At 41.2% G+C, this 23065-nt stretch overlaps 2 protein-coding genes across 2 annotated transcripts in view; one reads left to right on the top strand and one right to left on the bottom strand.

The window, feature by feature from the left end:
- Positions 1–23065, top strand: part of xpnpep2 (X-prolyl aminopeptidase (aminopeptidase P) 2, membrane-bound) — a 100598-nt gene that overhangs the window by 12704 nt on the left and 64829 nt on the right. The window lies entirely within an intron of this gene.
- Positions 1474–22949, bottom strand: apln (apelin). Its single transcript, XM_034883017.1, has 4 exons — positions 22830–22949; positions 22350–22520; positions 8712–8884; positions 1474–5643 (listed from the first exon to the last, which is right to left on the bottom strand). The coding sequence occupies exons 2-3, from the start codon at positions 22414–22416 to the stop codon at positions 8718–8720; spliced, it is 234 nt and encodes a 77-aa protein (XP_034738908.1). The 5' UTR covers positions 22417–22520; positions 22830–22949; the 3' UTR covers positions 1474–5643; positions 8712–8717.

Here is a 23065-nt window from a genome sequence, read left to right as displayed (position 1 = left end):
CATATGTACAACAACAAAAAAGATTAATCAAAGGATTAGAGATCCTTGAAAAGGTTTATTTCAATAGTATGTTCCTAAATGTCTAAAATATAAATGTGGATACAGTACACTTGTCTCTGCTAAATTCTTTTCTGATTATCTAGCAGTAAAAACAGGAGAACCCTCCATTGTATGTAAATTTGACATGTACGCATGCTGAATCTAAGCGCATGGAGACGTATCCATAGTCTCCATACATGCTCAGCAGCTGTGATGCATTAATGTACAGCATGCTAAGTATGCACTATAAGCTTTGTAAAGGCTATCTCTCACTGATGAAGTGTTGCTTAATGGAGGAGGAGTGGATTTAAAAAGACATGTGCATTCTGCAGTGAATGAATTTCTCCACAAGATTCAACTGAAGGCAAAGGGTAATGGCCGTGGCAGTCATGTCAACATGTCTGTTGTGGAGTTTGAGACCAGGTTTCGTTTAATGAAATGTATATACACAAACAACTGGGCTGATTTCAAGTAACATGGGTAAAACAAATTAAATCTTAATTATGTCTGTTGAAAAATTAGAAATCATTTTTTTCCGATTGTCCATTTAAATTGAACATTAATGAAATGGCTCTTAATGCCACTTATGCTGTGCCAATATTTCTGCCAAGTGCAGTTTTACTATACTGTTCATATAAATTCAGTCTGTTGGTCAGTATCTTGATAACGTCTGATGGAGCTACAATATTTAGTCAACTCAAAGTTTGTGGCTTGAGGGATGGTAATGTTGGTTTGACGGTCAGTCCACCCTCTTGGTCTGGACTGAAACATCTTAACTATTAGATGGATTGATGTGGAAAAAACCGCAATGTTGTTTTTCATTTTCTCCGGACGACGAAGCCATCTGATTTTGATCATCCCCGACTTTTCTTCGATCACCAACATGAGGTTCTCATTTGTAGTTTTGAGTGAAATGTCTTTAGAAGTATTAGATGGATTGAAATTTAATTTGGGGCAGACATGTTCCCCTCAGGTTAAACTGTAATACTTTTGGTGACTTGTCAACTTTCTGTGTAGCATCATCATTAGGTAAACGTACTTTGTGTTTAATGCTAATTAGCAAATATTATCATTCTAAAAGACTTAACTGAAACAATGATCATGATAAATATGACCTGCATAACATTAGCCTGTTAGCATTGTCATTGAAATGAGCATTTAGCTCAAAACAACAGCAGCTTAGTCTTTTAAATACATTTTCATTAATGGAAAAAAGGAGACAACAGTGTTTTCTTAAAATAAGATTTTTAATATTACTTATTATCATAAAGATATATTTACACACTTTACAGAAATAGAAAATAAAAACACAAAGCTACGCATGAAAGGAAAAAAATAAAATAAGTACTCCAAGAGCTAAAGCTTATCTTTTATAAATTAGAAACCAAAAGTTCAAATATGTACACAGTATTTCAACCATTTCTGATACACTTGATTTATTTATTTATTTATTTATGTCATTTATTTTTGCCCAGTTCAACATCAAAACAGAGACAGGGACTGTACATTTGGCCTGGTGAGTTATATGAGCACACACCATAAACAGAATATAAGTTTCAGGAATAATACATTGTCTTTTAAATGTTATTTACTTGAGACCTAGTAACACTGTTGCAATAGCGTGTAAGCCTACAGACTGTTCCTCTCCTTCGATTGTTCTGAATGATCTGATCTTGAACACAGTGCTTACATAGATGGAGAATGTGTCGCAGTCAAGGCAGGAGGGGCGTGTGCTATTCTGGGTGTAGGAAGTCTCATTTTGAGGCTCCGAGATAATGACAGATTTTAGTAATTTCCCCCGGGGAGATAAAATCAGCCAATGGAAATGTGTGAATGCATTGGATTGAATATCAGCCCCTTGATCTTGCACACACCCACTTTGAAGGCCAACATGATACAGTTTGATGGGCGTAGAGATTCACAAGGTAAAAATCATGAAATGTGTTGCGTGCCAACTCTGGTTCCACTTCGACAATGAGTGAAATGTTTTTGAGTTCAATGTCATTTTAGAAGAATTTCATCTGGTAGATAACTGAGATAAATGATGATAGGATTAAAAAAACATAAAAACCTTGTGCTTTTCTGAGATGATTTTGTGTGGGGGTTGTGTCTATATTCGGAAACAGAGATCAAAGCTAATATTTTAAAACCTGTTGCTAGCTTAGGCTCGTCTCCACCTGTAACACAAATCTATCTCTCTGCTCATCCTCACTCCTTAAACACTCCCAGCCAAATGCATTTTGACAAAAAGAACTAAACACAAAGGGGCAAGTTCTCAGAACAAACATTTTTCTATCAGGAAAACATGCTAACAAGTGCATAGGAACATTACTCAGGCCTTGTGATGGTCACAGAGAAGAGGAACTGGAGAGGAAACATTGAGAGGATAGGAATCGTTTCTCTTGTGTAAGCCTTGCTGGAAAAGACCATTAAGGAAAATGGTTTTGCTCCCCGAGCATAATGTATTGGTTTACCATTTCAGTTTGAGCCTGGACGTGCTTGTCCTTCCACACCACAAGGCCCATTAACCTGATGTGCAGGGGAGGGCTGTGGGCTATGATCTACAAGAAAAGAATGCCTGAAAGCTTTCACGTGTCCACGACATATTGTGCTGCAGACTACTTTTCTATTTTGTTACATCCACAAAAGATACAGCTTTTTACACTGTATTCAAAAAGTAAGCTTTGGACAACCAGCTAGACAAGAATCAGACAAAAAATTGTCACAATACACTGGAAAACCATTCTATACCAAGAGACTCTTGTTTTCAGGGTGTATTATTCCAGCAGCATAATGGAATTGCAAAAGTGCAGCCTTGCAAACCCATACAGAGAAGTCTTGGAGCAAAGCCGCGTCTATTTGTTGGGACTAGTTGACACCGGAGGCTTTGGATCAGTGGGATATTTGGCTTTTGATTTTTTGGATTCAACTGATAACCAGACCAAGATTAAAACGAGTACTTTACATACACATTGGTTTGCTCTGGTCTCTGAAAGGGCAGCATGGCTGGTGCAGATGGTGAGCATACATTCATGAAGAACAGTGCGGATACAGACGTTGCTCGGCTCCATAACAATAACTTCTGAGATGGGGAAATATTGATTTGAACCCCTTGTCCTGACCCAGTCTAGTTCCAGCATCCAAACTCCAGCTGCTTTGAACTTCCATCTACAGCTCATATCTTCCTACTATCCCCCCAATAATACATGAGACATCCTGAGCAAAGCTGTCTCACTCCCGAGGAGCATTAATGAAATCTACATCTCTGTCTGAGAGGGTATGAAAAAATAATGGTGGAACTGAAATTATTATTACTCTTCACAGTGCCCTAGGATTTAATACATTTTTAATCAAGGTGATCTTGGCTGGGTGGATTACCACTGTGATTTTAGATGCTCTCTTAATAAAAGCTTCTCATGCTGGGGCTGAGAAGACTGCTTTTTATTATAGTATTTGCATGAGACATGGCGAGAGGGAAAATGTGTTGGAAATCTAGGTTAACCTGCCAGTTGCCTGTGTGGTCAAAATGGACTTGAAATAGGAGTATTTGCTTATTGAATCACAGTGGATTGAAATCACATTTTCACCTAAAATACGAGTGAAAAAAACAAGGAAATTGCTCCACACACCTAATACACAATGAACGACTGCAAGGTGGTTGCTCTACAGGTTACAGTCCTAATAGGTTACTTGGTTACACATTGAATCAGCAAGGGCTCGAGAATTGGAAAAGGGGGAAGGGTGTGGTTTCAGTCTAAGCCAATTTAAGAATGAGCTCAGACTAAGTGGCCCCGACAAGCCTTGGGGAGATTCATCTGAGAAAGATTAACTCCAGGATTTAATGAGCGTAATGATCAAAGCCACGACCACCTGTGCTGTGGTAGGGCAGACTAGAAAGGCAACTGTACCCAACATAATGCAGGGAAAGGATCATGAGTCTGAGGACTGAAAAAAAGGACTGAATCTGAATACATGGCTATATTGGTGAATACATAGAGGAAGAGTAAGGAAATATACGAAAATATGCTCATATTGGCATTAACTGTAATGTATGTATGTGTTTAGTTAAATAAATGCACAAAATAGATTGCTCTAGTACAAGCCTCTATCACAGCACCCTGAGAAAAAAAGAAGTAAAACTACCTAAACATAGAAATAAACAGTAATATATTCCAGTATGATGGAAAGGCATAGCATTTCGTTAGTGAATGATTTCAGTCACAGGGTCAAACCAGCCTTATGCTGAATATTAAAACAGCCAGAGCACTAGTGGTAGGCTGATTATGGTGGCATATTGACTGAGCTAATATTTGCTTTGTTTCCTCTTTCTTTCTTTTTTTTGGTCTAATTTAAAGATCCTTGCTAACATTGTCTTATGTGGGATTTTTGTTTGCAGAAATTGAAAATGCATAATGTGTCAGTGTATCAAGACTTGAAACAAGAGGTAATGTGTTTCTCCCTAACCTTTTATTCCTTTGTTCCTGGCAGCATTGTGGAGAAGGTTATTATTTGGCACTTCATTAAAAGGCAAGGCAGCCTGTCGGTGGAGCAGACTGCCCCTGCCAGTTAACAGTCGTGTAGTAGAGCAGCTGCACAGGGCAGCAGTATGATCAGAAGGCTGGGGATTGGGGACAGGATCGGGATTGGGATTTGGGGTCAAAGGACTCATCCAAGGTGGGTTTTACAGTAACCTTGAGCACGTCAGCAAACCCCCCCAAGGTGTTAATGCGTTCAGAAACACCAAAATAGCTTTGGATTAAAGAATCTTCCAAATGAAGGAATTATTCTGTCACTTAAATAGATTGTTTTGACAATATGTGCTTTCTTTTCAGTCCAACTTAACTTTGAATGTGGAAGTACTGTTATTAGAAGGAACAAAGCACCATCAATAATATTAATTAAGCGATGGATATAATGCCATTCAAATGTCTTGCTCTTCCATTTTAAACACCTCGAATTCTTCTTTGCACCAGACACTGAGTATCATTAGTGAACTTAATATTGTCAACTATCAAAACTGACCCTGCCCTTCCACATTATTAGCGCCCTCTCCTGCTAGTAAAGCCGTTAAGTAGCTACACGGCAATGAAATCAGCGGCTGCAGTAACCTTGGATCTGAGAGTTGGGAATACCACACCGTGGAGAAGTGACAGATGCTTTAAGACTCAGATTGTTTTGACCGGGCTCCCTCTTCACCACATGTCATGCAAACTGTGTGAGACACTCAGGGAGAGCGCTATGATTGGGCTCTATTAAGCAAATAATAGGAAAATTGAAAAAGGAAAGAAAAAAACACTTGGGAGAAGACAGAGATAGAGAGAAGAAGTGAGGGAGTGAGAGTAAGAGAAAAAGAGAGACAGAGAAATAGAGTCTGATAGCTCTGGCTCCATACCCCCCATCCCCCTTCCCTGCCCTCAATTCCTCCTAGAGCTGAGGGTGAGCGGCTTGTCCTGATTTTTGTGGACAGAGTTGCTTGAAGAACCAGCAGGTGCTATGGACATCACTCTTCAGGCTGGGCAAGCGTAGGCCCTTTGTTGCAAGGCCCCCCAAGGCAAAGGAAGAGCATAGAAATCAGAACCTGGGGGAGGGCGCTCAAAGCAGTGCCTGCAAAACAAGAAAATAACACAGAAAAAGTGCCATCAGCATGTGTTTTTTTGCTTCCTAAAAATCATTTCATGAGTCCTGCAGAAATTCTAATAAGCATTCCCCTCAGGATGTTTCTACTAGAGCTTTTACTGTTATAACCTGTTCTCTTGCACCAACTAGAAAACAGTAAAAAAAAAGACCAGATGTTATTGTCTTGGATAGAATAGTGCAACAGGGAGAAGAAAATCAATTGTAAATCTTGCTTTAGAATACACAAGCATTACATTATACTATGCTGGGGGCACAGGATCACTCCTCAACAATGAGGAAGTCTTTTATCTTCCATTGCTTTTCATCTAGTTCTGTCATAATTTCCTTAGTGTTCAAAAGAGTTTTTTTGTATTTACTGATAAGAGCCTGCTCTTGTTTTAAGATGGCATATTTCTGTGGTCGTGTAATGCCTCGAGAACTGATGTACCGTAAATCTAATCTCCATTGAGTTGTTGTTGTTGTTGTCTTTTGTGCTTGGTCCATGGTATGACCACAGTGTAGCAGCCCCTTGAAGTCAAACTACCATACTGTGAGTGTATGGGAGGAGTTGCAGACCTGCTCTAAATTGTTATGATAAAAGACTCATTCACTGAGCTTAGCCACACTTGGGGTCTCAAGGGGTTTTCATAAATTGCCTGTGGCTTTAAAGCTGTAATATCCTGTCCTCTTTTGGACTGTCACTGGCATGGCTAAGATCTAAGAGTTAGCTAGCACGTTTGGATCTGAGTCTACTCAGATACTCAAAGCATGACCCGGGTCACCATCTTTCTTCTCAGAGTCGCTTACATCTGGAATGTGTAGTGATGAGAAGTCAAACTTTACCCCAGGTGTCTTAGGGAATAAAAAAGAGGTGCTTTAGACACTTTACTAGGGAGATGTCGCTAAATAGCATAGCGTTGGTGTACAGACACTTTCAATACAATCAATGTTCATAATTTCTACTTTTACAGTAATTAAGTTCAGGCCAGTAATGACATATCCACATACAATCTGCCTGCCTACGAGTCTCACCAGCACTCAGCTGGATGTTTCCAATGAACTCTAGCTTTGATCAGACAAAATGCATCTCCAGCTGCTTCCAGGGGTGTTTTTCTCATCCTCAGCTCAAATTGAAGAAGAAAGCAGGACACACAAAGATGAACTAGCCTTAAAGCTTTGAGAAGGCTGGATAATGAATTGATGCTAGATAAGAATTAATTCCTTCAGTCAGAATACATGATACTAAGGTATAAAGAACAAACTGGGACTGGACTGTGTAGAAGTTTAACTCCTTGTTTGCATCATTTACTCAGTGAAGGCTGGTAGCATTATCACTAAAATGCAGCCTGATTCCCACTGAGGTCAGGTTGGGGTAAATTGACATGTTATGTGAGGAAACCCTTGAACGAGGTCAACTATGAACTTAGCAAGAATGAGAGGAGGCAGAGTGGGAAGCTAACGAAAAAAGGAAATCTTCAGCGTGTTGTGGTTTAAGAGGTGTTAGCAGAGATGGCATTGTGACTCAATGAGCCGTTCACTTTTACAGAGCTTCACAACTTCCTGAAGCTCCCTGTATTTTGTGGTCATTTTGGCCCTGAACACTGAAAGCTCTGACCACTCAAATTGCAGAAGAGAAGATTTGCAAATTTTCTTGGCAGACTGAGGAAAGTTGGAGGACCCATGTTGTCCTTCAAGTGCAAACTGCTCTAGCTCGGTCCCTACTCGTATGTTTCACCTTTGTGCTGATACCCTAGAGTCCTGTATTGAAAGAAGGAATGAGTTCAAAAGAAGTCTTTTAAAAAATACAAAAAAACCCAATAATGATCAAAAATCCGCTATAGGTTGTAAAACCTCTGCGACTGCTTAAAAAAAAGGGCATTCGAACTTTTATAGCTTTGATCCCTTTTAACTAAAACTGATTAACCATGCCTTTACACTCTCTGGCTGCAGCCTCCTCTCACTATGGCTTTAATTTATGGCGACCCTCTGCAGGTCAGTGTTGTATGGTTGGCACCTCCTGCAGGGATATTGTGTCTTGTCTAGTTTCCCTGTCCCTCACAGCGTCTGGGAGAGACATGTGAATGGGTCCTGCACTTCCTAATGCAGGGACATAATTCTACCGCTTTCCATTCACAGAAATGAACTAATACTAGCACTTGCATAGAGACTTTTAATCTGTATATACTGTAAATTTGATCATCTTGTTTAATTAGTTGTTGCATGTTTTAGTTTCTCAATTAAACTTGATCTGTTTTTATAGATATAAAGAGAGCTTGTTTTAAGAAAGAAAGAAAATCAAACTGTTAAAAGGTGATAAGTAAAATATTATCTCTGACTGTGGATTAAAGGGTTTTCACACAAAGACTTGTTTTATTTGAAAGCAAGTTAAACAGTCCTTTATGAGAAAAATGGTGCTGCTAGGAAACCCAACTCTTCAAAGTATTATCTTTAGAAAAAGGGATTTAATTTACTTAATCAGCTGGATAGAAACAATGTATATTAGCTGAATTGGCTCAAAGGTTAAATTTCCAACTATAAATGTGTCCAATAGCAGGAAATAAATGGCGTAGCCTTAATCCTTTGTTGTACTACAAAGGCATGCAAGCTTGTAGACTGAAGTCCAATAATCTGTTACGACATACACTTATTTGGATTGCCAACAATAACATCCTTGTGTTGGAGTTGAGTCTGGCTGCAGAGTTTCCAAGGTTTCTGTAAGAGTTAGAATTTCCCATTCGTCATTGAAAACATCCAAACTGATTCTGCCAACAAAGTATTTTAGGAGTCACCATCATATTCCTCTTAGAAGATCATCTGTGAAATTGTGTTTCCTCACTACTCAGCAGATGATCAGGGAAGTGCTTTTACTCATATTCTCTTGAGAAACAAGTAGCTCTGACTTGACAGAAAGTTGGTACAATGCAGCAAAGATAGACAGATCCTTTACCACGAGAATCCACTTTTACTGCGTGACACTGACATTACAGGTATGATGGTATGCTTTGCCAAACAAGACCTAACAAGCATCTTTTCACCCCTGACTGCTGTAAACTCACCTTGCTCTAGAACGGCATGGGTCCCTTGTGGGAAAGACGTGGCCGTGGGCGTCTCCTCTTCCAGCCGGCTGGTCTGTGGCTCTGACCGCCCCTCCCAGGGTTTTGCTGGACCAATTTTCTTGCTGTAGCCGCCTCTTCCAGCTCTCTGCCATGCTCCGTGGAGGCCATGGGACCTGGAGGACACACACAGTAGAGAGACCAATTAGATGACTTCTCCAGTAAATGATATTTCACAGCCTCTTCTCACTAAAAGTATCACATTTTGATTATCAGCTAAGTCCATCAGTGCCTGTGTAGAAAAATCCAAAAAGGGGTCACAGTGGTAATGGATGAGGAAACAAGAGACATATATAGATAAGTGTGTGTGTGAGTGTGTATGTGTGTGTGTGTGGGCCTCTTAAAGCCCACCCAGCATTGTGGTTCATCAAGTGTGGTAGAACCAAAGCACAGCAGATAGACCAGAAACTCAAACCCTCGTGTCTCATGTCTCTGTCACTCTCCCCCAAGATTACAAACACGGCACAGAATCAGCCCTTGTGGAGGTGCATCCTGTCGCAGGGTTTGATCCGAGATTAGAGATGAGTTTAATAGCGTTGTGTCTGTGTGAGAATTTGTGTGAATGTCTTAGGTGTGTGTGAGTACATGTGTGTTTGAGAGCAATCCCAGATGTTCTCAGTCATCTTTCAATAAGTCTAGCCTGATCCCCTTAAGCCCCTCTTTTCCAAATGGTTCGGTCCACCTTAAGTGTCTCTATGACCTCTTAACCTATCACAAACTAAAAGAACTCCTCTTGGAAATTGAGAGACTTCCAGAGGAATGTTTAGCAATAATATCTTTATTAATTTTAATAGGATCTTTAACGTGGGTGATCTTTCATACTACAGCCAGTTATTTAGTCAAATAAAAACGTAAGTAAAAGCAGAGTAGGTCTTTCTATTTAGGCATGTTCAAGTGGTTAAATATCTTTGTGGCGAGTCATTGAATGCAGTACCTATACAGTCATGCATTTTGAATTTTATTTTAACAATTAAATGTACATAAACCTTTGTGTACCTCATAAAGATTATAAGTTAATGGAGCTGTGTAGATGTGATTAAAGGGGCTCTACAGTGATTTAGCTGTATAAAGCGGTGTAAAATAAAGCAACAGAGGCTCAGACATCCTGACTTTTAGTGTGGGTCAAATACACTGGATCCTATATTTTCTTAATGGCCATAATCCCCACGGCCTAAATAATCACTTTTTTTCCCAAACGCAGCACTTCTAGTTTTAAAGTGTCAAGACCAAGCAGAGATAGCCCCAATGACGTTAGCAGGGTTCTTTTTTCAATACCTTTCATGGATAAAGGTGGTGGAGAACTCCTTTAACGCACAACTTTCTCCTTTTTTAAATTATTATGTCCTATGATCAGAGACAAACTAACCCACTTTTCTCAAAGAAACTACAAATCCCCATTGGGAATTTCCCATCAAAAAGCTGATGGACTTCACTCACATGGCGCCATGACATTCCTGTCTCCTCTCATAAGAGACACTGGCACCATTTTTAGAATTCCCAAGAGAATGACCTTCCTCTGGTTTACGAGGGCCCGGTGAGGACACAGCTTAAGATAAGTCAGCCATGACTGCAAAGGTTTGGAAATGCAGAAAGTAGGCTATGCTGAGGACAGCAGTTGAGCAGTTTACAAAAGCCATGATGATACTAGGTTCTCTGGTTCCTTAAGATGGTTTTTATCAGTTGGTGTATTTAGTTGAAGCAGAGGGCCAATACTGCAGGCTGTTATATGAACAAGGCACAGCATCAACTACAAAACCTGTCTGTCACGTTCAAAACACTCAGACGTCTTTAATTGCCAAGCTCATATTGCTTGAATGGAGGGCAGCTTTCCTCAAGAGCAAAATTCAATACAAGATTTAGATTTTAATTATTGGCCTTCAGCTGTGGCATATTGAAGACCTTTTTAAAAGAACAACTCTCTATAGAAAAAGAGGAAAAATAAAAGTGTTTCTAGCCTTCAGGTTTAAATAATAGTGAACTGCATGACTAAGCTTGGCGGCTTGCTGAATGTTTTCGATGTATATCCTTAAAATGCCAGACATCTCAAGTTCCACATCCACACTAATCTTCTTCCGCAAGCGCATTCTCACACTATATTTGTGGGTGAACAGTGGGCTAATTCATTTGCCGCAGGGAAAGTCTCTCTTGCATATTTCTGCATCTAAAGCCCATCTCTGCCCCTAGGAGCACTAATCTGCGCATTATCCTTCTGTTATTGTTCCAGATACATTGTGAATGAGGGACATTGACACAGTCTGGAGGCTTTCAGCTCATTTTTTGATAATCCAGGGGGTTGAATGTGAATACACTCTGTGTTTAAGTATTATGGGGGGCCCTGGTTCTTCTCACCCCTGAAACACCGTCAGAATTTAGACGTCTGAAGGCAAAAGTTGTTTTAGCTGTCACAGTTGAAGTTGAATTAACGGTACACACTTTCGGTCAGAATCTCCACGAAGACATTCATGGTGTTGCACTCGGTTTTTGTATGAAAAAGTGCCTGAAATAATTAGGTGAAAAAAAAGAAAAGAAAAAAAAAGCGCAATAAAATAAAAAAATCCTTAAAATCCTGCCTACTACTACTCATATCCACACAACCATACATCTGATGCATGAAGTGAGCGTGATTGTCAAACTGTCAGTTTCCAAAGTTTACATAACCTGTCAGATGCAAACCCTGTACAGGTGGGGGTCTCAGATGTTGTTTGGCCATCCAACCAGCACTTTGGTTAAAGCATACTGACATCTTTAATGTCTCACAGTGATACCTGCAGGAACTGCAGTGCCACACAACGCCCAACTGCATCTGATGTTTGAGCAATGGCGAGTTTAAGAGGTGCGGCAAACACATGCATGGAGTCGCACTTGCTACACACACGCACACACACACACACACACAAACACACACACACACACACACACACACACACACACACACACACACACACACACACACACACACACACACACACACACACACACACACACACACACACACACACCCACTGCAATGTAAGATGGTAAAGTGGTTGTATCTTGGCTCACACAACTCTGCTGTTCCTCTCACAGGGTGGCTCAGGCTGTCATAACCCAGGTTCCATAATGAGACAATTTAGATGTCTCCTGCCATAGCAAGCTGCCAGCTACTGCTCTGCACTGGGGTTTGAAGGGAGAACATCTTGTGATTCTCCTGACAAATCTCAACCCGTCCAATCTGGCTACAGGATAGAAAAGTGTAATGAAAGCTGCTAAAAATAAGCCGAGCCCCAGTGATAACACTGGCAGTATAGATTAACTCTTGCAGCCTGCAGGGAAAGCATCTGGGTGTGACAGATATGACATACAGCAACAACTAGCTTTGTATTTCTACCCATCTGTAGGAACTAATATAGATTCATTGTGGCAGCATCTGTTGCATCTGGATAAAACCTTTTCATTGTGTCCATTGCAGGTTTATCATTGGTTAATGCATATTTCATCTCCATAAACAAAGATATCTACGCTATCTTATTGCTCTAAAATTGGATTTTTCTCTATAGTATCCCTTTTGAGCTTTTCCCACGAGATTCCCATGTTTATGTTCAGCTGGTATAACAGGAAAATGGCAGCATAACATATGTCTTACAACAATAAGCTTCTTATCTCTACTTCTGATGATCTTGAAGCCCTGAGTTTGCCCTATTTCTATTAGATCTCAACACTTCCTCCCCCTACTTGGTAATTCCCTAATTAAAGTTTAATAAAGAGGGAATTTCAGGAATGCCTGGTTATTGCTATTGCTGCCGCCTCCTTAAATAGAAAAGGAGAGGTAGAAGTGTTCAGGCAGAGGAAGAGAATAGTTGACAGTGCCACATACTGGCCGGTCTCCAGACTAATGATGAATAGCTGGTTCGCTGCTCCCTAATTCCACGCCCTAGTTTCACCATCCCCTCCTAAGGAGATATCTGTTATGTTGTGTTTTTCAAATGTCCGGCTCTCTGTCTTGTTATGGCCCAGCGAAAAGTGCAATACTGACAGTTAATCCCTGTTGATGCTGCAAAGAGTCCATCAGTGGAGCCTGGAGAGATATACATCTTCCAGCACCTGTCCATCCAGTCAGAGAAGAGAAATGGCTGTCCTCTGGTTTAATGCCAAGTTCATCAACTGCCCTCATGGCTGGCAAGAGCAAACTGTATATCACAGCACGGTGTGTCAATGTTAGAACCCAGAGAGCATGGCAAATGGGCCAGAGTTGCTTATTAATAGTTGTAAAGCTGATTTGTGTGTATCGACTGCCAAAATGACCACATAACAAATGTCTGCAAATGTAAATGCAGCCACAGCGTAATGGTTTTTCTGCTATTATGACACAAGGGATTAAACTAAATCAGCCTGTGAGTCTTACTGTACCAACAAGTGAACACAAGTAGAAACTGTTGCATCAAATGTAAACATGCACAGTCAAGCATGGTCATCCACATTTAATCCTTGCTGCGTTTAATTTTCTCTGTGTCACCGCAAATTGATTTTGCTGTTCTCTTGAACCTTATCTGTTTGGTCCCTCGTCTTGCTCATCACTCACAGTCACACTGATTATGGTTGGCTTAGCATCTCAAAAACATGTAATCTCTCTGTTTCTTTACTGTCCCTACATCATTTATCTGACACCTCTGTGTCATAAATCTTGCTTTCTGCAGTTTGTAAAGATGCATCTTTACGTGTGAACAAACAAACAAAGCTGGGAGGATGGAAAAGGGTTGGTACCGATATCAGAGAAGTTAACCCCATGTGCCCACAGTGCGATTCTATTCTAATATATTCCTATATATTAATAATAATATTTTGGCATTAAGAAATCTCATAAACATTTCAAGCTGGATACGTAGTTTCTTTCACAAGGGACTGAGATGTTTTTAGACTTGCTAGCTGCATAGTTCTACAGATGGTTGGTCAGTTTCCTACTTTGGTTCAGACTGGTATATCTCAACAGCTATTGTATGGATTGACATGGAAGTGTGTACGGGCATTCATGTACCCCAAAAGATGAATCCTACTGACTTCGGTGATCCCCTGACTTTTCCCCTATCACCTCCACCTCGGTTCCCTTTTGTTGTGAATGGACTATTGAATGGAGTACAATGACAAATAGCACAGACCTTAATGCTCTTGTCAGGATGACTTGTAATAATTTCGGTGATTCCTTAACATTTTATACAGCTCCATTATCAGGTCAAAAATACAATTTGTCCAATGCTTTGTGAACTAATACCTGCTGAGATAATGATATTCCCATCAGCCTCAGCTGTACTTTGTTCAGTGCTGATTAGGAAATGTTAGCATGCTATACAAAGATGGTGACCGCGTTGAACATTATACCTGGTAAACATCTGCATGTTAGCATTGTCCTTGGGAGCTTATTAGCAAGCTGATCTTAGCATTTATCTCAAAGTATGGCTGTAGACTCTTCTATCTGAACTCCATATTAGCATTATGATTAGACTAAATCTGACTTCTGTATCTTTGACAGTTACATGTCATATTCACATACCATAAACACTACATTAAAGCATTCCTTAAAAACATTTTCCAATGTAATGGTGGATTGGGTTTCTATTGCAAAAACAAACCAAGGACTTGCACAGTAATATAGTGGGCTAATATAAAGATAACAGCAATTGTTTGTGTCTATATGGGAGGTAGTTTTGGCTTATTGTGTGTGTGTGTGTTTTTGCGTAATCCTTATGGGTAACAGAGCAATATTTGTGTTAGTAGAAGACAGTAAGAATAAATACCCTGGTGTGTGTAGCCATGGTTATTACCATGACGTTAGAGGATCAGGCCTGGTGTTTCCATCGTGTGCCTCCCTCCTTCATTCACTAAAAGTAGCTTTAGCAAATGAATCCCTCTATAGCATACCATTACCACAGACATACTAACCCACACAGCCAGACAGAGACATGTCATGGGCAGAGATGCTTCCCACTGCATAAGCACATTAGGGGATCAGGATTATTTAACCATGAATGAGATGTGTCAATTGTGCCAGATACAAGCCAAACATTCTTTTAACCTGGAATAAGCCCCAGCACTGTTACAGCATCCTACTGGGGATTTGCTTGCTGCCTGATAGCATCCCCACACATTCATCCTGCACATATGGAATGGTGCCTAACTAAGGAGGCAGTCCCTTGTTGTTCAGCTTTCACAATCCAACATTTAGTGTCGGAAATGCTGCTTATCGCATGCCTACAAGTAATCTGGGCCTTGGCAGAAACTGGTACTAATTGCTTGCCGATTTTACAGACCACGTTACCATGGCAGCCACCATGAAAGGCGCTCAGTTTGGAGCAAAAAGAATGAAATAGTCAGCTGAAATTGACCTGGCTTTCAATTTACAGATTTCACTGCACGCAGAATTCCTGATCAACCCCCTGACTGTGGCTGTGATGTTTTTAACCTCCTCTGTGGGCCACCACACTTGGCCTCTGAGTGTTGCACTCAGGGTGGGGGTGGGGTGTTTTGGTCGTGAGCACTTTCTTTTATTTCTGTCGGGACCTGTTTCATATGCAGCATTGTTGGATTGTGATAATGCTAGGCTTGTGGCTGAGTTGAAAGCTGGCTTTGTCTATACAAACTCCAGTGAGGAAACCAAAGTGCATGAAAAGTTGTTGCCATTGCTGCAGCTTTTAAACTTAACCCCTTGTCCACCCTGCTCTGAAAGCAACCTCCACACTCTTACTAAAGGTTGAAAACAAATTGAAAACAAACTGTGCAGCCTTCTAGTTTCTGGCTTTCTGCAGATGTCTCTTTGAGGCAGGCAGCCGCCTGTGATGTGTGGTGCTATATGCTCCTGAATTAGAGAGTGTATGAAATGATGAGGTGTGAGACTGCATACTCTGCTATGATCAGAGTGCTGTGAGTTCAAAGGTTCGGTAGCAGCATTGAGCCAGCTAATAAAGCCACTGACTCCCCTTACCACTTGACTGTCTGTGGGTTTATACACTATCCCTCTCCAGTTGAAGGGGTGAATTTGTGGCTATAGGTTACTGCAGGTTGGAGCCTACTGAACATGAGCGGTCAGAGAAGCAAACACAGAATAGCTCAGAGGGGAGATTACTTGTCCCAATTTTCCTTGAAAAGTGTCCAGACTGAGGGCACAAGCAGGGAGATGATGGTGTGGCTTTTTCCATTCAGCAGGTTAAATCTTCTGCGCATGGCAGGTACAGTAGGCAGGTAAGGCTACCAACAGTTGCTGTAATCTCCAGAGATTGCATGTCAAGGGCAAAGGGATCCTCCAACCATTCGTTTCCATGGGCACACTAATCAGATGTGAAACACAGCCCCCTCCCTCTCCTGTGTCATCACTACCCCCATGCTGTGAACCTGCGTGCCTTCTCCCATTTTTAATGTGGGAGAAAATGAGGGACAGAAAGAGGGAGAGAAACGTCACTGCGCAGGGTTCTCTCACTGCAGCTTTTAAGGCCTGAGGGGACCATCGCATCTCCCCATAGCATATTCAGTGCTATTGAAGGAAAATAGCAGCAACATTGCATCAGACTGTTACCTCTCAACCAAACTAAATAATGCAAAACACTGACGCTTAAAGCTTAAATGGAAAGATTTATTTAACTCAAGGTATCTCTTTTTAAAATATTGATATATATCACAATATGGCACTAATGCTAAATAACTAAATTAAAGTTTGATGGATTAGGCTGTGTTCCATTGTTATGCATTGCATCAGACAAAACTTTTCAAATATGTAAAAAACAAAACCCCAGTAACTAGTTGTCTCAGTTTGTCACACCATTTGTCTTGGTTGAACTTATTAACATTGACAGCAGTATTTTCTAAATCTATATCACAAGTGAACCCCATGAAGACAATACCTCTGAATGTAATTGATCAATTACGGCCCTAATCTATAATTAAGTAAGTAAGTGAGTTAAAACTTAAAAGCTTTGTAGCACAAAACAACAATTTTTTTAATAAATGTTTGTGTACATAAAAGTGGGAATGGTTCAAAATTGCCAGTAATTTAGTTTAGATGGTACGCTGGTTCTGCTTTAACTTGTAGCACGATTAGATTATGTCTAATGAAAAGTGTCTGCTAAAACAGTTTTATTATTTTTATACTGAAAGTCTGTAAGAAAGAAGAACCCTTTGCTGAATGTTATGCAATGAAACATGTCACACGTATTTAGTGAAGAAATAAAATTCATGAGGATTTTTACTGACAGGTTCTGTTGAGGGTGAACTAAAGTTTACTGTTTATTGGCCCTCTGTGTTCACAAGGTTCTCATCAGCTTCATCAGTTAGTATGAACTGTTTGCCTGATATGGATTCATGTTTATGAATTCCATATATAGTTTTGCTTTTCTGTTTTCACAAACATCTGTTTATGTTCAAGGGGCCCTGTCAGGGTGGCCTCTCCTGAATAGTGAATGAGACAGAGGGACACAGCAAGGGTCCCTATCTTGATCCAGGAAACAGTCAGTGGGGAGATCCATGAGTCAGATCATTTGATTGACCAACATTTAACCGCAGACCTGCATATGTGAAATAGTCTCCCATGGAAAGTAAGGTGTATGATCAAAACAGAGTGATTGTGATGAATAATGCATGATTTCATAAATTACTGATTTTTGTGTTGTCACAGAAGGGCCCCAGTTCTGTGGAAGATGGAAGAGATCTTACATTTTCAATTACATTTCGTACATGAGGTGCCTGACAGTTTGAAACCAAGTCTGAGGTGCACCACAACATCCTTTAATTCTCTGAGAATAAAGTAACGTGCACATCCTGTTGCCTAAGGCTTGAAGTTTATTCAGATCCCGGTGGGGGTGTCACTAAATGAACTGAAAATCTACTAAGTCCCTCTACACCATCCATAGCCCCAATCCACACTGCCGTCTTCACAGCAATGACATCTTTTGTCTGACTTAGACCTGCCTAACAGCATCCAGCTGTGCAGCAATTTTAGCCATACATAATATGAAATCTCTCTGATCCATGATGGTGCCTATAGAGGTTTGACATTAATGGTGACAATACCCTTAACCATATTTTTTTTGATTCTACAAAGTAATTCTCTTTTACTCCTACATAAGGTTTTAGTTGCTGCAAGTAGGAATTTCTACCACAAATGACATCTCTAAAGCAATACACATCAGTCATATATTTCCATTCTGGGTGTCTACAAATTGAGCATGAAAGTAATTAAAGCACCTGCATTCCTAAAGACCACAATGTGTATTCCGTGGTCTGGCAGCCCGTTAATAAAAATGTCCACTTAGATCTTGATCAGGAATCTGATCTACTGCTATAAATGTAACACTTAATGTTCAAAAAGAGAGTCATAAATCACTTTAACATTGGTGGAAAACAGCAGTTTTTTGAAATATCTGGCTCTAATTAAGTTGTAAGGAGCGCCCCGGGCCTGAGGATAAGGTCTGGTGATCACAAGAGGTCTGGTTAACACAGGACCCCTCGCCCCCACCACCCCTTGCCCAAACCTTCAGGTTGTGGCCTCAAAACTCAAAAAGGGGTCTGGACTGCAACAGACTTGTATATAAAAATTCCGACTTTTTTTTATTTGCAGCCAAGAAGTGTCATTCCACACATGAATTAGTAAAGACGGACTTGATCACCAGCTGTGAGTTCTTAGATGTAGCCGTGACTTCCTCCTCCATGGGAAGCTTACACAACCTCTCCGCTCCCAGATAGCCTCTCTTCCTGTCAGCCCTTTTATTTTTCTGTCCCTTGGCCCGTCTTTTACTCCGCCTTTTACTTTTTTCCTGTTCACTGCATTTGCTCTCAAGGGAAAATCTAAGTGAGTAGATTTATTCATTCAAAGGGTTCTGAATTACATTACAGCAGCCCAGCAGTCACATATGCCAAAGTCTTCAACAGCTGAGCTCTCTGGGGAGTGTTAGCCCAAAGGTTAGCCTTATATCCCTACCAAATGAGTTATGATTTTTCACTAAATCTCTTCCTCAACTCCCACTCACTCCAGAGCAATTGTGAGTGCCATTCACCAATCTCATGTTGGGTGATATAATACAGATGTGTGGTTTATCACTGGGAGCTTTTGAAACGTATAACGTACAACGTTATGAACTATAACCCCCAAAAATCTTCTATTGCTGTATATATAATTATTATAATTATAAAAATTATAAAATCTGAACAATGAATATGGATCCATAAATTGTTAATAGACAAAGTAACCACAAATAAATGTTTGTTTTGTGCGAAAAACTAGGAGAAATCGTTGCTGTTAGAAAAGTCCCGATATAATTCCCCCTTGGCTAAACAATAGCTACCAAAGTATGTGTGTAGTCCCCCATGAGGAATTCTAATTAATCACAAGAAAACTGTTGGTGCGTCCACATGATACAAGCATTTCGTGACGTGTTCGTGAGTGCATGCATGCGTGCGTGGGTGTGTGTTGTCTGCAGCAGATAAACTACACTGACGCTGCAGGCTGCTGGCTCTATTTTCACGTAATGCTGCATGAAGAGGAAATACGGGTTCCTCATGAAACGGATTTCATCTGACCCTCTGTGTTTGTGTGTGACATAAACCCAGCTGGTGCACACAAGCTCCTGTGTCTCAAAAAAAGGGGGAAAGGCTCTGTGATTCTCCATAATCCCATAATATCCTTTCCACCGCTCCCCCTTTGACACAAATGTTTGCCCACTGTTATTATGTTATGCCTGGACATCTGGAAAAGTTTAGCTGCTTTTGTTCTCTCTACGACCACCATAATCACGTCTGCAGGAACCAACACCTTCTTTACATTAGAAAACCCAGTATTATGATGTAAAACTTCCTGGTTACGGTCAGTTTAGATCTATATATGTTGTTAACAAAATAATCACACCTAGTTCTGCGGCGTTTTATCCCTCTAGGTGCCTTAATAAGTGGCTGCATGTACTGTAGGCCTCGTCTTTTTGGCTGTACCTTGATCCTGAACACTTAGTTAAGCATGTGAACGAGGCGTGCTGCGGTACAGTATGCATGCATGATGGTGCCACAGAGCAGCTAGCCCCAACAATACATCAGAGTTTAATATGGAATAATGGCACTGCTGACAGCTCTTATAACCCCCCCCCCCCCCCCCAAAGCAGACAATTTCTCTGCCAGATAAAAGCTCTGATCCGGGCCTTGTGCCCCGCTCAAACTCAGAACTGGCTCACCTGTTCAATCCACAATTACACACTGTCTGTGTGAAGATGTGTGTGTGTGTGTGTGTGTACAGTATGTGTGTGTCTGAGCCAGCTGCTATTGTTTTTATCCTGTGCATCCCTAGGTGAAGATTGGGAAGGTGTTTCCATGACGGAGAAATATTAGGCCTTGATATCTTTTTGGAGGCTGTGACAGACACAAGAATGTTTTGAGATTGTTACCAGTCTTAAGAGTTACACAGGGAGCATGAGTGATCGGCCTTGGGATGAATTATGGATACCACATGTCTAAAGCTGGAGCCCACTCTTCAGCCAGAGTGCTTTTCAAGGATAGGTAATTGAAGTGCGCTGCTAAAGGATGCTAATATTACATAGAGAAGGCCATAGCAGCTCTTTTAGTGTACTGAATGAATATTGTAAGTAGCATTGGATTATTGAGTTGAATTGCCTGTTGCACTAGGACTTCTTGCTAATATGCAAATACATCCATAAATACAAGACTCGTGCACACTTCCCCACCCTCAGAGTCAGTTCTATATTCATTGCTACCTGCAAGTGCACACACACTGTCTCTGTCTCACGCTATGTGCATCCTCTTTCTGCTTTCTCAGAGACACACATATCCACACACAGATGCCTTAAAGAGAGAAAGCCCACTGAACTGGAAAAGCATTTGTTTCAAGATGAAAGGCTTCACACCCACTGCCTACATGCAGAGCCTCTTCCGACACCTTCCCGCGACAGCGCATACTGTAGCAGAGGCTTGTGCTATGCAGACACACTCCAGCTAGCATCCCTCCCCACACCCATCAACGCTGCAACCCACTTTCATCCCCTCCTCTCTTTCACTCCCTTTCTCTTGCTACCTCTGTGTCAATGGAGCTATGATACTACAGTAGCAGCCAGGGAACAGAGAGGCACATAAGCGGCATGATTTGAACAACGTTGAGAAGGATAAGCTCCCATGAAAGCTCCAGGCACAGCAGTCTTGTTTTCCACGTTACTGGTGTAGCACAGTAGGCTCTCAGGCGTGGAACATGCTTAGCCACACGCAGGGCGTGAAAAACGACACTGACCATGATGCTAGATAATTGCTTCCCATTTACTCATGTGCTGAGAGCCTTAGACAAAAATAGAATGTCGCTGTAACGAATGTGCTGGGAAGCATGTGAACTGTGAGTGCTCTGGCCCTGGATCGATATACAGAGTGGACAGCATCTACCAAGCATAAAGTCTACACTGCATCTTACAACCACAGTCTACACAGCACCTAGTTATATATTGCCTACACAGCATTATGCAGTATATATACCTAGGCCTATATCTTCCAAGATGTAGTGTCATCAACATCTTATCTACATAGTCTATGCTACATTATCTTTAGCTCATTCATTGTACAGCCTCTTCTACATTTACTAAATATAAACACAGTGTGTCTGTGTGTCTTCTAAGCCACTTTAGTTAGTAGGTAGGTGATAATCCCAAGAATGATCTAGACATTTACACAGGCCTAACTGTTGTTTTTTCACACCACAATGTTACCTGCATCACATCTGCAGCTGACCATCGGTCTCCAAACTGAACTCCCAAGCTACATTTCTCAGAACCTATTTACTCCCATGAGCCATCAGAGAGAATATGCCCTGCCGCTGTATAATTGTCCCAAGTCAATGCTTTTCTTTCAAATATTAGAAATTTCAGATCCACACTGGAGTTAATATCTAGTCCAGCAATGGCTCCAGAGACGAAGAAGTCCTTTATGGAAATTTACTGTGACAAGGCAGGAGACAATCCATGCATCTGGGATCTGTGTTCCCCCATCAATCTGTACAACAATTGTAGTCCTTATTATCATCACCACAGGAGGCACGCAAGCAGATATTGGTGCTGTGTTACCCTGCTGCACAATCACAGTCATATAATAATCATATAGCACTTGGGTCAGATGAAATACATCAAGCCATAAATTAGTTTGAATCGCTCCACCTTACAGAACATGTGCCGTACATATCTTACATTTCATAACAGCTCCAACAGTCACCCATACATCCAGCATTATCTATCACTCAGGCATAGCTCCACACAAGACTGTCCATCAACAAAAATAATTTATCTCCAAGTCTTAGAAGCTTACATCAAGGTGAGGCAGGGATACAAATGATCAATCTTAGCTAGAAACCACATTCAAATGTATTCTAAAATCCATGACAGTACAATAGCAGACAGTATAACCACTGCACTGCAGTACTGTATACAGCCAGGTGCTGATATTCCTGCCTTTTAGAGCCCACACAAGGCTAACCATGCTGAGTAACTGATCAACTACAGATGCCTGCGAGAGCACAAGGCAAACAGAGAGAGAAATAGAAAGCAGAGAGAGACGACCGGCGACGAGGCTGGCCGCTCCTGTACTCACCAGCACTGGCAGAACACAGCAGAGACACCAAGAGCACAATCACCAGCGTCAGGATCTTCACATTCATTTCTGCACTCCCCTCTGGCTCTCCGCTAGTCACTCGCTGATATACTGTAGTGGTGTGTGTGTATGTGTGTGTGTGTGTGTGTGTGTGTGTGTGTGTGTGCGTGTATGTGTGTGTGTGTGTGTGTGTGTGTGTGTGGATGGGAGGGAAAGAGAGGGGGAGAGAGCAGCTGAGCGAGCAAGAAAGAGAGAGAGAGACTGTTTGCTCCCCTGTGTGTTTGTGTGTGTGTGTGTGTGTTTGTGTGTGTGTGTGTGTGTGTGTGTGTGTCAATTTGTGGGAATATGTGTGTGTGTGTGTGGTGGCTCCCTGACTGTGCCTGTGTATTTGTCTAAATGCGTATTTGTATCAGTGTGTGACAGCGCCACTCCAAGACTGAAGGCACGTCTTGATCTGAGCTCTCCCACGGTGTGTGTGTTTTTTCTTCTTTTCTTCTGTCAGAAAAAAGGAGCAAGAGCCAAGTTCAGTGGTGCTGTGAATGTGTTGGAAGTTAGCTTGCAGGTCTGTCTGTTGGCGTGTGTTTCTCTCTGTGTGTGTGAGAGTCTAGTTGGTCATGTGGCTTATGTATCATTGACTGTGGGTCAAGGAAAAGCCCCCCTAACCCCACCATCACCCACCCTCTCCACCCCTTTTCCACAAACATGCAAGTGCACAC

The sequence above is a fragment of the Etheostoma cragini genome, chromosome 10, assembly GCF_013103735.1.
Source record: "Etheostoma cragini isolate CJK2018 chromosome 10, CSU_Ecrag_1.0, whole genome shotgun sequence".
In the NCBI taxonomy this organism is placed as follows: Eukaryota; Metazoa; Chordata; class Actinopteri; order Perciformes; family Percidae; genus Etheostoma; species Etheostoma cragini.
Note: the sequence above shows the minus strand (reverse complement) of the source record. Positions and strands in the feature narration are given on the sequence as shown.

Bases quoted from the DNA above. Each gene is read 5' to 3' on its own strand.
- apln (XM_034883017.1), bottom strand. From the start codon at position 22,416: ATGAATGTGAAGATCCTGACGCTGGTGATTGTGCTCTTGGTGTCTCTG. The intron at 8,885-22,349 runs GTGAGTACAGGA...TGTGTCCTCCAG, and splicing joins GCTGTGTTCTGCCAGTGCTG to GTCCCATGGCCTCCACGGAG.